The sequence below is a fragment of the Ovis aries genome, chromosome 3 (assembly GCF_016772045.2).
Source record: "Ovis aries strain OAR_USU_Benz2616 breed Rambouillet chromosome 3, ARS-UI_Ramb_v3.0, whole genome shotgun sequence".
Lineage (NCBI taxonomy): Eukaryota > Metazoa > Chordata > Mammalia > Artiodactyla > Bovidae > Ovis > Ovis aries.
The window spans coordinates 103,346,813-103,361,847 of record NC_056056.1 but is presented as its reverse complement, the minus strand read 5'-3'; the positions used below and the strand labels follow the sequence as shown (position 1 = coordinate 103,361,847).

The following is a 15,035-nucleotide window of genomic DNA, read 5'->3' as shown; positions in this document are numbered from 1 at the left end:
TCACAGGTCACACAGACCCATCTACCTAATGGCAGAGAGGGGTACAACGCCCTCCTGCCCCAGCACCTTCTGAGACTACGCTGAGTCATGCAGGAAGTGTTCCCGGACCACTTGACTCATCGGGAACTTTGCAGACCGTGAGCCCCCTGAGGACAGGAACCTGGCCTTTTTGTCCACGGCTGTTTCTTCTTATGTTCATGGCTGTTTCTTAAATGCCCATTATGTAGGTTCCCAACACGTGTTTGCTGAGTGCATGGGGAGAAGAGGGCTGGAAAAGACACATGTGCAAGAGCAAATGACCTGCCAGGTTTGTAATCTACCTGGGAAGAAAGCACACACAACAGGTGAATGCATCAGTCACAAAGAAACGAGAGCGCAGGAACTGGAGGCCAGAGTGCTGAAGGGGCACGTTCCCAGCGGTCTAGCGGTTAAGACTGAGCTTCCACTGCAGGGGGCACCGGTTCAATCCCTGGACGGGGAAGTAAATCTTGCATGTGACTGAAAGCAACAGCAGCAGCAGCAACGAGCGCTGAGGGGGAGGAATAAAAACTGCTCAGCAGGGAGAATGGCAACAGGCATGGAGGTGGCCGGTCCTGAGCAGCGTCTATGAGAAAGCGCATGACGGGGCAAGAGAGACCAGCAGAGATGAGCTCAGAGAAGGGAGAGTGTCGGCGGGGGTGGGGGCAGAGTGCTGGAGAGGCGCTCTGGAGGAGTGCTCAGGCAGATGCTGGAGAGGCAGAGAGAAGGGGCAGCAAAGCTGGGGAGCAAGTCTGTGCTGAGAACGCTGTCCGGATGCTTAAAGTGCCTCTGCTCTTCCTTCTTGGTTACTGATGCATTCGCCTGTTTTGTGTGTGAAACACACACTCTAGTTTCTTCCCAACTAGATTACGAACCTGGCAGGTCATTTGCTCGCGTGTCTTTTCCAGCCCTCTTCTCCCCATGCACTCAGCAAACACGTGTTGAGAATCTGCGTGCTGGGTGCTTGAGAAACCGCCGAGGACAGAAAGGCCAGGTTCCTGTCTCAAGGGGCTGAGACGGCTGAGACCCCACTTGAGGACGACGAGCTGGCCGTCTGCTCCTCTGCAGCAGCTGGCACAGAGTGCCAGCTCCAGCCATAGACAGCGCTGAGCGGGCCCAGAGCAGCTGCCAGGCCTCAGGGTTGCACAGGTGAGGGCAGCGACAGGAAGTGTTACGTGCAGACTCGACTTTAAAAGTTAACAGGTGAGGATGACACTGCTGGAGGTCTGTAAGAAATGATTCCTTAAGCCACCAGATTAAGACTGAAACAGAAATGCAGCCCCACAATATTAAAGGCTCTATTTGGCTCATTCTAAATTTGAAATATGGTTGTTTAGAAATAAAAAGGCCCAAAGGGAATTACACTCTCACTTTTCCTCATACCTTATAACACATGCTCTCCGACGCAATCACAGCAGTAACATCACCCTCCATCTACCGCACGGCCACGGTGTCCAGGCATTTGGCAGTATGACCCCTGATGCCCACAACGCCCTTGGAGCTGAGCGTGGGGAGTGAGGACGCCGTCCTGGTGTGCTGGGAGAGTGCTCGGAGCGTGGGGACCCCTGGGGCCTGGGTCACAGCCACCGCTCTACCTGCTCCCAGGGCTTACTTAGTAGCAGTGGTGGTACAACAGGACCCAGCCAATATAATCAAAGCAAAGCAGTGTGATTCCTTCCCATCCTTTTTTGATGCTTAACATCTGGGACAGTTTTCATGAGCCAGAGTGGTCACTAGTCCAGACAGGCCCTAACTTTCCGATTTCTAACTCTTCGACCTTATCAGCAGGCTTCCTGACTCGTACCCGGGGGAAAGGAACACATTCTCGCCGGCCACTCTGCGCCCAGCCCGCCCCACGAGGCTGGCCTACCTCCTTGAGGAGAGGCTCTGTGTCTGGGTTGGAGGTCTCTGTGGTGGTGGAGGAGCTGTCATCGTCGGCCAAGGAGTCCTTCAGCTCGTCCTCCAGGGCCCTCCCCTTTCCCTTCTTCTCCTTCTCCTCCTGCTTCTTGGGGGGCTTCACCTTGCGCTGAGGAGGCTTTCCTTTCCCTGGGGGTGAGAGTCAAAGTAAAAGAACCCTTGATATTAAAACAGCTTGGAAAACACAGCTGTTCAAACGGTTTTTTTGAAGCAGCTGAACTCTGATTAGTAACGGTTTCTCTGTTTCTCTTCTAAAGCTTCTCAAATTAACATTTGACTTTCTGATTACAATATTTTACAAGATCAACAATTTTTGAGGCACAAGTGATATACAATAAGATACACCCATTTTAAGTGTACAGTTCAATGAGTTTTGTCAACTCGCTAGTTTTCACAAATCTGTGTGTCTCTAGAAGACAGCTGATCCGTGAACAACAGGGGGTTAATCCGCACGCAGGTTACAGCCGGCCCTTGACATCGGTGGCTCCTCTGCAACCAGACTCACCCAACCGGGGACCCCGTGGTATTGTAGCTTCTACTGCTGGAAAAAATCCACGTAAAAGTGGACCTATGCAGTTCAAGCCCTTGCTGCTCAAGGGTCACCTGTACTCTTACATCCCAGAGATGGTACGGTTTTGAGAAGTCAGGGAAGTGGGAACCAGAGATCCCGTCAAGCCTCTCTGGAGACGGGAGCTTGGCGCTGACACGGCACGAGCTGCCACGTGTGTCACTTGTGGGGTGCCGAGAACCCTGGCGGCCGAGTACAAATTCCGGCCCTCCCGTTGGTAGCTCCTTGCCCTTGCCCTCCCATCTGCAGACTCGGGGAGAGGACCTCACAGTCCTGTGAGGAGGAATTACAGGAAGCCACTGGACAGTGTCCAGCCACTGCTATGTATGGGCAGAGGGTAAAACAGAGGGGCAAAAGGCCTATTATTTTAACTAATGTGGACACTCCTAAGACAGACAAGAAAACAGCCCACAACATCTGAGTGCCTGCTGCACTATAGCGCTGTGTGTCCTGGGAATGCGGCAGTGAAAACCAGCAGCATAATCCCTGCCCTCAAGGAGCGTCCACCCTAACCGGAACAGAGCAGCAGAGAAATCCATGGGAGGATGCCAACCCCCTGGACTACGCCCATGAAGCCACCTGGGCAGGCGGGCTGGGCACAGCTGCAGAAGCCACATCTGCCACTGTTGAACCCATTCTATGTCATTTAAAAATACGTCTCCTTACTATATGTTATTTAAAACCCTGATGCCTTACGGTGACTGTTGATGGACGCCAGAGACTCAAACTTTTGAATTAATTTTCTCCAAATCACAGAATTACAGTAAGTGGCAGAGCCTGGCCTCGCCACCCCATGGCACTTGGCGCCCCCCACCTGAGATAAGGCCGCCCCTCAGACTGCCAATGGCAGACAGACACCAGGGTGGCGACAGATCCCGCGGTTTCTGCAGTGAATGCAGACACTGCAAGCGGCCGCACCTGGCTCAGTGCATTCTCGGGTTTTAACCCTCATTCCAGCAATGCGCCCAGCCAGTCCCCAGGGCTCACATGTTACGGGAGGAAAAACCAGAGAAATACAGAATCTAGGCTGTCCGGCTGCAGAGGCCCTGCTCAGGCCAGCCACAAAAGGAGGGTATTTCTGGGGGCCCTCTTCCATGAGGGGCAGTGACTGCAGGGGTGATAGAGAAGAGATAGGGTGTCTAATTCATAACTCGTAACTTGGATGTCTAACTCCAAGCTGTCTAACCCAGAGAAGGCGAGGGCTGGGGAGACCCTGTTCCTATGACAAGGGGTCATTCTCAACAGTCTAAAAAAGCCAGACTTCCCTGAAGCTCGTTACAAGATTTCTTTGAGATTTTGGGGAGGGCAGGGGAGAGAACAGGGCACCTCTGGAAAGAGAAGTGCCGAAGAATGGAAAGAAACATTACATATTTAATGTAAACACACAGGCTATTTGGCAGGGGTGTTGGGGTAAGCTTTAGAGAGATGATAAAGATTCCACCAGCTGATGGTTTTATGATATATTAATACCACTGTTCCACAAGAGCATCCAGGCGGCACTACTGGTAAAGAATCCGCCTGCCAATGTAGGAGACGCCAGAGATGCAGGTTCAATCCCTGGGTCGGGAAGATCCCCTGGAGGAGGAAACGACAACCCACTCCAATATTCCTGCCTGGAGAATCCCATGGACAGAAGCGCCTGGTGGGCTACAGCCCATGGTGTTGCAAAGAGCTGGACACGACTGAGCAAATGAGCACTATGGCACTATTCTGCAACCCCAAGATCAATGCCCGTCTTTTAAAGTTCACTTAAAAGACTGATTTTCTACATGTATGTTGAGCTTCAATAAAAACACTTATTGAAGAAAAAAACAACACGAAGACCTGGCTCATTCCTTCTTTCCCAACAGCAGTGCTGGGAAGGATATCAAAAGGGGTGGCTGCTCATGTGAAGCCAGCAGTCACTGTCTCTTTGTGGCCTCAAGAATCACCTCCATCGTTGAATAGCTTTTAGTAGGTCGACCCTAGGACCACTGTGAAACGTAAAGAACATTTTTTTAATTTTAAAGTTTATGTTCTAGATGAAAAAATAAAATAAAATAAAATAAAGTTTATGTTCTAGATGAATGACCCTGAAAAGAAAAGACAGGCCCATTGTATTGGTGTCAGAGGGCTGTCTTAGACCAAGGAACAAGGGGTTCACTTTGCCAGAGCCTCTCTTCGTGCTAAGAAAAGATAATATATATTTATTTTACTTATGCTCCGGATAAGGGAAAAACACATTATGTAACCAGATCTAATTTTCAAAAGAGGAACCTTAAGCATCCATTTAATATTACTGTAAAAATTACCCTAAAATATGTAAGCTCTATTTACTCATTATCGACCAGGGAATTTTTGCAGAAATGAATGCCAGTGGCTGGCAATTTCTTATGTAAGTGAATACGGAAACATTTCTGGTCAATAATGTGTTAGGAAAATGAGACAACAACAAAGAAGATTTCTGTGGAAGAAGTTAAATATTATTCAAGACTTTTGACTATTTTATAAACCCAAATGCAAGTAATTCTATGAAGACTGTACAGAACTGGAATTAAGAGATTTTCTAAAACTCCTGGACTCTGTAGGGTCAGGTTTCTTTTGGCCTCTCAGGGCTGCCAAGTACCCTGTTCAAACCAATTCTTGGTACATCAGTGAGGGGGTACTGAAATAGGCTTAGAATAACATTAGCATGGCTGCCACAGAAGAGAGTAAACCACGAAAAAGTTCAGGCTGTAAAGGGAATACACTGAGATACAGCCAGAGGCCGTTTACCGTTTTTCACATATGGACTCCAGAAGTTACAAAGAAGCCCGCCTGTGCGTGTGTGGTGTGTAGGCTTCTATGAAGGCAGCCCAACGCCACGCTTGCGTGGAACTCTCTCAGCGTGGCTGAGCTCACTCCTCATGAGGACGCCGCAGAAGTGATGGGAGGTCACTTCCAAGAGTAGGTCACAGAAGATGGAGACTCCTGTCTGCCAGCCTATTCTCTCTCTCGAATGTTTGCCTGCTTGCTCTGGTAAAGCCACCTGCACTGAGCTGCCCTACAGAGAGGACCCACCAGGCTGCTGGCTGTGGTCAGCAAAGAACTGAGACCAGCAGTCCAACAGGCCACGAGGAACTGAATCCTGCTCTCAGCCGCCCAAGTGAGCCTGGAGGCAGGTCCACCAGCCTTAGCCCCAGGCGACACCTTGACTGGTGAGAGCCTGGCGAAGCTGTGCCCAGAGGCCTGACCCCCAGAAACTGTGTTAGTAAATGATGGGGGTTAAGCCACTGGGTTTTGGGGCAATCTGTTGCTTAGAGACAGATGATTAATACAGCACGCACGTATGCATGCTCAGTCATGTGCGGCGCTCTGTGACCCATGGACTATAGCTCGCCAGGCTCCTCTGTCCGCGGGATTCTCCAGGAAAGAATACTGGAGTGGGCTGCCATCTCCTCCCCCAGGGGATCTTCCCGACCCAAGGATGGAACTCACGTCTCCTGCACTGGCAGGCGGGTTCTTTACCACTGAGCCGCCTGGGGTGAAAACAGCACGAGGCGCTCTAAAGCAGGAGCGAGCACGCTTTTTCTGGGAAGAGACGGACGGTAAGCACTTTCAGGTTTCCGCCCTTACAGCCTCTGCTGCTGCGGCACGAAAGCCGCACAGACAATGTGTGAAGAACAGGCACACTGGTCCTGAGGACAGGTGATGACTCTGTCCACGGGCTGTGGTTTGCCAATCCCTGCTCTAAAGCGCAGGTTGTACAGAAATCCTATTTTTGGGTCAAAAGGAAGATGACTGCCATTTTACCACTGTGTTAAAAACCATTTTAATGATGGGAAAAAAAAAACTCAACCTACCACTGTAACATAGTCATCACAGGCAATGAAAATGAAAACAGTAGATGTCCAACAAATTCCTGAATTTGCTAAGTGTTTGGTACTTTGGTAAAAGAGATATGGGTGTCTTTTATGACACTCGGATACTTCTATTTGCATCTTGATGCGAAAGAGCTGAAGTCCAAGGGCAGAGATGAATGTGAGCCAGAAGAACACCTGCTAAATTAGCTGCTCACCACAATTACGACTGAGATAGCTCCCTACACACGCAGTGGCTGTCCCCTTGAGTGTCACGCTGTCCCAGAAGTGAGGAGGTATGGTTACCTTTGCTTTTCGACAAGGGTGAAGGCGGCTGCTCTGTAAACACGTCTAGGGGCGGGGCGTCGTGGTGCTCGAAGTCTTTGTCCATGGCTTCGATGAGACTGGTGATGTCCGAGTCCTCGGAGCTGTGCCGGGTGCTGCCGGGGAGCTCTGGGCGGGGCGGGGGCGCGAGGGGCGCAGGGGACAGCCTCTCGGGCTGCGGCTCCTGCTGCTGAGGCACTGGCGGCGGCGGCGGGGGCGCGTGCTGCTCCAGGGGGCTGTGGCCGTGGTGCTGGCCGCTGTGCTGGCCCTGTCGGGCCCCCTTGGACTTCCGGCCTGCGGTGTGACCCTGGGCCACGCCGTGGGACTCCAAGACCAGCGGGCTGGCTTTGCTCGCCGCCTGGGCATTAGTCCTGCCAGAGGCACTCGCACTGTTTTTGGCTCTGACGTTTTCCACGTCAGCCGAGTTTCTATTGCTGTGACTGCTGTGCGGGTGGACCGACGGGCTACACTGCTTATGACTCCCTGCGCCGGGCCGGGAGGCCGAGCCACCTGCTCCACAGAAGCCCCGACTGTGACTGGAGTCACAGCTGAGTGTGTTCAAGCTGAAAAAAAAGGATCAGGAAGAGCAACCTATGAGATCTAAGACCAAAAGACAATTATAGGATGTTCATGGTGGTCGAGTGGCTAAGTCTCCACGCTCCCAACGCACAGAAGGGGCCCAGGTTTGTTCCCTGGTCGGGGAACTAGATCCCACATGCTACAGCTCAGAGTTTGCATGCCACAAGCACAGATCCTGCATGCCTTCAGGGACGAATGACGCTTCCATGTGCCACAACTAAGACCCGGTACATCGAAGTACAGAAATAAATTAAAAAAAAAAAATCACACGTACTTCATCAGTGGAGCCACTGCATATACGAATGACCCTTGGGCAGTTCTACTCATGACAGGAAACAGGATACTTTCCACAACTCTACTGGGTCTGCTCTATCTGAAAACTCGGGCAGCAAGTCACTGACCTCAGGTAGAATATTTTAACCCTCATCAATATAATAAAAACCTGGTATCTTCTAAGAGTTCTTAGTAACTGAGAGTGACACATAGGGTATTACAATTTTTTCCCCCGAGCAAAGACGAAAAGAAGAAACATTTTTTTTCTTTTAATTACATCAGCCAAATCTATGCATATTAGAGAATTTATCCCCAGCAGGTACACATACTTTCCTTCAGATGAAATACCAACGATTCTCCTGAGATCAAATGGTCTCCCCACATCAAAGGGTGGGTTCGAGGCCTCAAAGGACAGCCGCCTTCGGAAGGGCTCCCAAATTCCTTGAGCTTCTAAATAGGCTGTTCCAATCACCAGAAGAAACAGCGCACTGCCGGGGGAGAGGGGGGAGAGTCCGGATTCCGGTGTTAGCGCAAGAGCAACAGGACTTGATACTAAGGGCACAGTTTCTTGGTAAAGTGCAAAACAATATAAAAAACACAAAATGCCTATGACAAGACAAAGGCATTTTGGATGAAAGTCTGCCCACGGACTTCTCTAGTGTCCCAATGTGCAGGGAGGCTTGTGTGGAGGAAGTAACCACTTGAATCAGAATGGACACTGGAGGGGACCTTTCCTTCTGCCAAGAAGCAGCTCTTTAGTTCTCTAGGCCAACTCTCTTCCCTTGAAGGATGTGTTAGGTAAACATGTGAGTTAATTGAGAGGTGAGTATATCTCGTTCTTAAAAAATAAAGAAACAGACTGGAAAAAAGATGAGGATGCTGAGGGTTTAAAAAATATTTCTCATCAGTTTTATGTTGTTTAGGTATATGACTCAATTAGAATAAACTATTATGTTTGAGTACATTTTATACGCCCAAATCAAGTAATTTCCTGGTAAATTATGAGGCTTTTTTTTTTTTTTTAAGAAATTAAGCTGTACTGTATGTGTGTAACAAATGTTATAGGTAGAAAAGGCTCTGGTTTATTGTATATGTCGCCCGAGAAGGGTTTATTTGGGTCTGACTGCTCCCACTAGTGTCTGTAAGCCTGACTCGAGGGCTGCCTCTTTTGTTCGTTGGGTGGATCCCTGGCAATCAGAGCAGTGCCTGGCACATAGGCAGAGCCATGATCAACAGCGTCAGGTGATACATACACACCAAACTCGAAAGAAGACACGAGTACCTCATTATTCCTGAGATGATGATGTACAGAGCCAGCTCCCAGTTGGGCCTGGGCAGGGCTTCTGCACAGGTTGCTAACATATGGTAAGGAAGGGATGCATTCAATACAAACACGAACTCAGAGCCACTGGCTGTTATAAACTTCAGTTCACGGATGACTCGAGAAGCTGTGAAATCAGGAGTAAACCTGAAACACAAAGGTGGCAGTGAGGCTAGGTTCTTAAAAATATGCTGCAACCAGCTTAAATATAATACCTCTGAAACAGCACTGAATTTTAGAGACTAGCACTTTTATTCAACTTTCTCATTTTCAGATGGACAAAGTATTGTCCTATGAGGTTAAACAACCAAAACAACTTTATTTTGTGGATAGAGAAACTATATAGAAAGAGAACACTGGTTGACTTTCCATAATTATTAATTCAGAGAGAAGTCTCTGAGCTTCTTTCCTTTCTTTTTTCTGTATTTAATTCACTCTCCTCTCCCATGATACACTCGCAATAATGCCTTTTTTCCCCCTAAGAAACCCATCCTAGCCCTACTGATGTTCATCTCCTCCAGCACCGCTTTCTGTCCTAATGATTTTCTTTTTGTGTTAACTGTATGCTCTCCAACCACATGATCTGCACCTTGAGGAGAGGTGTCTTACTCCCCACTGCTCCTTCAGGTGCAAAGCGTTATGCCTTACATGGAGTGACAGAGGCGCTAACAAAGTAAAGGTCCACTGAAGACCATGAAATTATCACTCAACTAAGGGACAGTGGTTACACTTTACTTTGTAAACTCTACAGCAGGTTATCAACTGGTAAAGCATGCTGCAACTACTACGCATGCAGGCATCAACACTGTTTTCTGACCAAGCTACCACACACGTGGGGAACCGCGCGTGTGTGACCCAGGTGTCTGCTCTGCACGGAGAATGCTCTTACAGTCGCTTCTCTACAAAACCGTGAACACTTTTAAAATCTAAGTATTTTTTAAACTATGAAAGCATGATAACACATTTACAGGAGACTTCAAATAAAGTTGCATACAGTTCCACTACACACACACACACACACACACACACACTTATAGTTCCACTATATAATTATTTAAGTAGATAAGCTTTTTAGTTGGAGTTTCAGTATCAAGTGCTCAAAAATTAATAGAAAGAATAGGCAAAAAAGCAGAAGGATATAGGAGACCTGAAAGGCACTATGAACTAATTCAACATATTTAAAATTTACACAACTTTTACACACCAGCAGGATACAAATTCTACTCAATTTTCCATAGACAATGAACCAGGAGACACTGGAACATATCCAGGGACATAAAATAAGGTGCAAAAATCGAAAATAATTTTGGAACTGGTTTTTAAGATTATCTGATCTATTTTGGAGTTTCCACAATTTTGAAAACAAAGAAATGGAGAAATAACCAAAGACTAAGTGGGGAAAAAAAAGAAGATTTAGTGATTCATCATCTTACGAGAAAATACTTACAGAATGACTATGTCTTTAGAGGCATTGGCGCTTAGTGCAAACTCTTGACAATTGACGACCTTAAAGCCATATCCCTCACAGGAGTACCCACTGACTTCAATGGTTTCTATGTGAATTGGAAGTTGTCCTGTGTTCTCTACTTTAAATGTTCTTTTCAATGTGAAATTGGGTTCCCTTAGTCTCATACCTAAAGGAAAAAAATGAGGGGTATAAATCTTGCTGTCCTGTGCACCAGGTCCAAGTGACGATAACACATCCTTCACAAATGTATCCCAGAGATTATGACGGAGCTCCTCAGGCCAAAGGGATGAACCACTACCCAGGTTCCATCAGGAAGTTCTCTTCTTTGTTAGTCATTTTAGATGATGGAAGTTTAATTAGGCTTTATATTTCACATTCAGAGTAAATCAGCTAAGGTATGCAATGAAGACTGATACTTCAAAGCTTGTAAGATCCAAATGCAACAACTCTGAAAGCGAGTCTGGGTGCTCTCCCCTGAAGTCTCAAGTACTCATCAGTCATACGTGCACATGCCCATGTAGAAACAGTGTTCCTGTTTCTGGAATTACTTACTGTTGAAAAGGAACGCTGGAATCTGTGCACGTACCTATGACAAGAACACTCACCCTCCGTACAGTCTTTCAACAGTGCTTCTGTGATTTTGAAGCGTAAGGAGCTCCCTGGGCCCGGAAGCTTGCCTGCCACCCTCAAGTTCTCGGTCGTCCCCTGTCCTTGGACCATCACAGCATCCATCACAGTCAGGTTATTTCTACATAAGAAGAAGAAGCCCAGATTGTGCTCCCCTTAAATTTGCATAATCTCTTGATCTTGAATTTTACTGCTACTTTATAAACAATGTGAAGATTAACACATTAAACGGTCAAACATTGGCACTTTAAAAATTTAAAAATGTTTACATGACGAAGAGCAAGCATTTTACATTTTCAAGAGTCACACATGGTACAGTAAGATACTATTCGTGTCTTTTAGCTAAAAATACAATCACAACATTATGTTTCATGAGGCGTGGTGTGTGTGTGTGTGTGCATATTTTTGACAAAATGAATACCCTGTTTCATAAATAAATTAATGCAAATATTAATACTGAAACAAATCAAGAAAGGACTCTTATGTAAGTACTAGAAGTCAACCCACACTTAAATCACAGAACATACCTGATTATGATTAGGGAGGAAACAGTTCTATTGTGAACTGGAGTAAACTTTACTTTGACAGATTTCTTTTCTCCAGGTTTTAAAATTAAGTTTAAAACTAAATGTCGGGAGAGGCCCTCTGTGAATCCTGTTGAACTCTGCAGTGGGTGAGCCTTGAATCATTGGGCAAACAAACAAGAGTCATTAGCACATTTTCTGGAAAATTTTTTTTCCCTTTACCCCATCCACAGCCGAGTATTAGTTTCCCAAAATGACTAACTATAAAAACAAATTTATCCCTTCTGATTTAGATCCTGGATAGGTGGCAAGCAGAGCAACTGATGATGACAACTTCATATTCTGCATTAAGCCCCAAAAGGGGTTTTATTCCCCAGGTCACCAGAGTCTTCATGTTTGTACTAACCATTTGTTTTTGTGTACAGATCTTTTAACTTTAAAGGTTCTGAAACATGACAAAAAAACAGAAAAGGACACACACCTGAGAGATGAGCAGCTCAACGCTTTAACACAAAGCGAGCAGCTGTGTGGCCAGCGCCCAGCGCCCTGAAGGCCTACTGGTGCTGCCCCTCACCTGTCAGTCATGGTTTTCCTGCCTCTCCCCTCAGAAGGGTATTCGCTGCACAGTCTTAAGGCCGCATCATTTTATTTATGATGGTATTTCCAATTCATATCAATCTCTCTTTCAATTTTATTTTGAAAGCTAAGCCCCTTATTATTGTTTCATAAACACTTGATGATTTTAAGTTCAAATAATAAGTTCAGTTTAATAATCAAAATATGACTTCTTGACAGTTACAGATAAGATTAAAAAGATTTGCTTTTTATTAAAAAAAAATCATAGTTAACACTGCTCTGATTTCAAGTAACATTAAACTTAAACTTTTTTGGGGATGGAAGGGCTGGTAGTACTTGGGTATAAATGTCCATGGCACTCTATCTACCTGCTAACCTGTGGGAGGAGAGTGAATTTTCTATGATCTTCTATTATATACAGATCTATTTCAACAGCATGATTCTATGGACATAATTTCATAGCTAATAAACTCTGTGAAGCACACTACTTTTCAACTCTCTCTTCTGAGGTGGCTATTTTTTTCCTGCATCGAAAATTCTTCTCTGTCAATGTCTACTAGGACAACAATGTTCTAATTGCTCCCAAATGGTTGGTGAATAGGTTCCCTTTAAATAAACTGTTCTGAGTAACTGACAAATACATTATACACTATACCTATATTCCCAACAAACAAATTCTGATGACATGAAAAATACTTTAGGATTTTGTGATACCTCTGGGCTAACACTCAGTAATTTTCATAGTGGTGGTTCGTGAAGAGGGATGCGTAGACCCTTGGGGATCTGAGAGGTCTCTTTAGGCGTGTCAAAACTACTTTCACAACACAGACCAAACTTCTTTGCCTTTTCACTGTGTTAACATTGGCACTGATGACCAGCAAACGCAAAAGCAATGGTGGGTAAGTAAAATTGCTGACCCTTTAGCTAGAAGCAAGGTAGCCTTATCAAACCTCCCTGGTAGCCACGGTTTCACTGCCAGGTACTTACAGCTAACAAAAATAAAAGCCAAAACCTGTGACTGATTCATAATAAATATTAATCTTAAATCTCAACCCTTGAGCATGAGGCTTTTTAATACTGTGTGATAGAACAAAGTATGCCTGCAGCGCCCCCTGCAGCATGCTGAACCATGCTGTCTGGAAGAGCTATTGTTTGAGATGCCAAGAGAACTAGCTCCTTCCTCAAGGGGCTCCATTTCTATTTGAAAAATGACTGAGAGTCAATATATGACTATTCAGACTGGAGTAATTAGTAGACGTTTTCATAAAAATGAAGTCCATCTGTTCCTTTAAGGAAAGCAACTGAAGCATTTGTCGCCAATGGTAAAATTCGACTGTTTGAGGGTAATTTAGAATTTTGGCCTTGTGAACTTGAGAGCTTCCCAATAGTTAAAGAATTCCCTGATGAGATTCACGGTTACAGGGATGAACATGATTTTTTGCATACTTCAGAGTGAATTGTATCAACATTTGGAAGCTCTGCATATGTTAGTGAACCAATATGTCCCAAATGATTGGTGTATATAGTGTTATGGTAGCTAAAAAGGCAATTAAGACATCCTTTCTGCAATTACATGAATGTGTCAGGTCAGGTCAGATCTTTATCATATTCTTCAACCAAAACAACATATCATAAGAGGCTGAATGCAGAAGCAGACATGAGAATCTATCTGTATATTAAGTCTGAGAGCCACTGAAGAGCTCTGTAAAAATGTAAAACGATCTGTTCTTATTGCAAAATCGTTTTTTTGTTTTTATATTACCTATCGAACAGAATGGGCTTATCATTATTTTAAATGAATTAAATCACTATTTTAAGGATCTCAGTTTTCATTTCTAATACGGTCAATACTGACGGATATTACCCGCACAAACAAAAAACCTCTCTGGAGTCCTTAATAATTTTTAAAAACTGAGATAAAGCAGAAGTCCTAAATTATTTTTCAGACTGTAAAGGAATCTTGAGATCAAATAATTTTAGATCCACAGTTTTACAGCACCGTAGAGAACTGTGAGAGAATTTATTTGAAGCTGACCCAAAGACCTCCTCCAGAATTTCTTATTTAGAATAAATTTCTGGGATCTAGGGCATTCTCATTCATCTTCCTACCTCTTATAGTACCTACATCTTACAGGTACCACCAAAGATTTGGTAAGATAAGAAAGGCAAATTCTAGGTCATTTACTTCTTATGTGTATTTTCTCTCCTTATAAAAGCAGAGTGAACGGAATTTGTGGTTACTGAACTTTCCAGATATTATCATTTAGATGTCTGGATAATATCTAGATATTTGGATAACCCTGAACTTATTATTTTTATGGCATTATTTTATGGTATCTTTATGGATGGAAACAAAGAAAATAAAAATGATTCTAAGAGAATGGCATGGATTAGAATATGAAACTCTAAATTTCAGCCTAGTGTTCTACCTATTACTCAGCAGAAAAAAAAATTGAAAATTACTTAGAAAAATAACTTTCTTATATAAGACTGACTTAAAAATAGATCTATAAAAAGTATTCGATAAAGGTCTGGCTAATATATGTTTTATAGATTAAAACATAAAATTATGGGAAAGAACACAAATACTTCAAAAACCATAGAACATGTGGCTGGAGAGCAGTCAGTGATTCCTAACCAGCAACGCCCATGTGCCACAGAAGCCTGGGCAAGGGCTCCCTGACTCTGGGGGCGCTACATGTGAACTTGGCCCTGCCAGCCGTCGCAGGTATGAACTCGGCCAAGCCACTTCCTCTCCCTGAGCTCCGTTCCTCCGCCACCAGCAGACCATGTGAAGTACTGATCTCTTAGGGTGGTTAGTGACAGCTCAGCCAGTCTGCTGTAATGGTTATGTGAAATTACAAGCGTGAATGTGCCCCACATGATGCTGACACGCACTAGGTACTCGGGGAATGCTGAAAACCTTCCATTCTCGCCTGTGAGCCCAGGCTGACTCATGCAATCCACATTCCCCAAGGGCTTCCTATTTGCCAAGCGACTTATCTAAGGGCTTCCATGTTGG

General features: G+C 45.2%; 1 protein-coding gene across 1 annotated transcript in view; it reads right to left on the bottom strand.

The window, feature by feature from the left end:
• TMEM131 (transmembrane protein 131) overlaps nucleotides 1–15,035 on the bottom strand; it is a 177,621-nt gene that overhangs the window by 13,249 nt on the left and 149,337 nt on the right. Inside the window, exons 26-32 of the mRNA XM_015094508.3 lie at nucleotides 11,441–11,592; nucleotides 10,892–11,034; nucleotides 10,266–10,452; nucleotides 8,780–8,965; nucleotides 7,827–7,985; nucleotides 6,628–7,208; nucleotides 1,889–2,064 (exon numbers count right to left, since the gene is read on the bottom strand). Of these exons, the coding sequence (XP_014949994.2) occupies nucleotides 1,889–2,064; nucleotides 6,628–7,208; nucleotides 7,827–7,985; nucleotides 8,780–8,965; nucleotides 10,266–10,452; nucleotides 10,892–11,034; nucleotides 11,441–11,592 (1,584 nt within the window). The remainder of the gene's footprint in view (nucleotides 1–1,888; nucleotides 2,065–6,627; nucleotides 7,209–7,826; nucleotides 7,986–8,779; nucleotides 8,966–10,265; nucleotides 10,453–10,891; nucleotides 11,035–11,440; nucleotides 11,593–15,035) is intronic.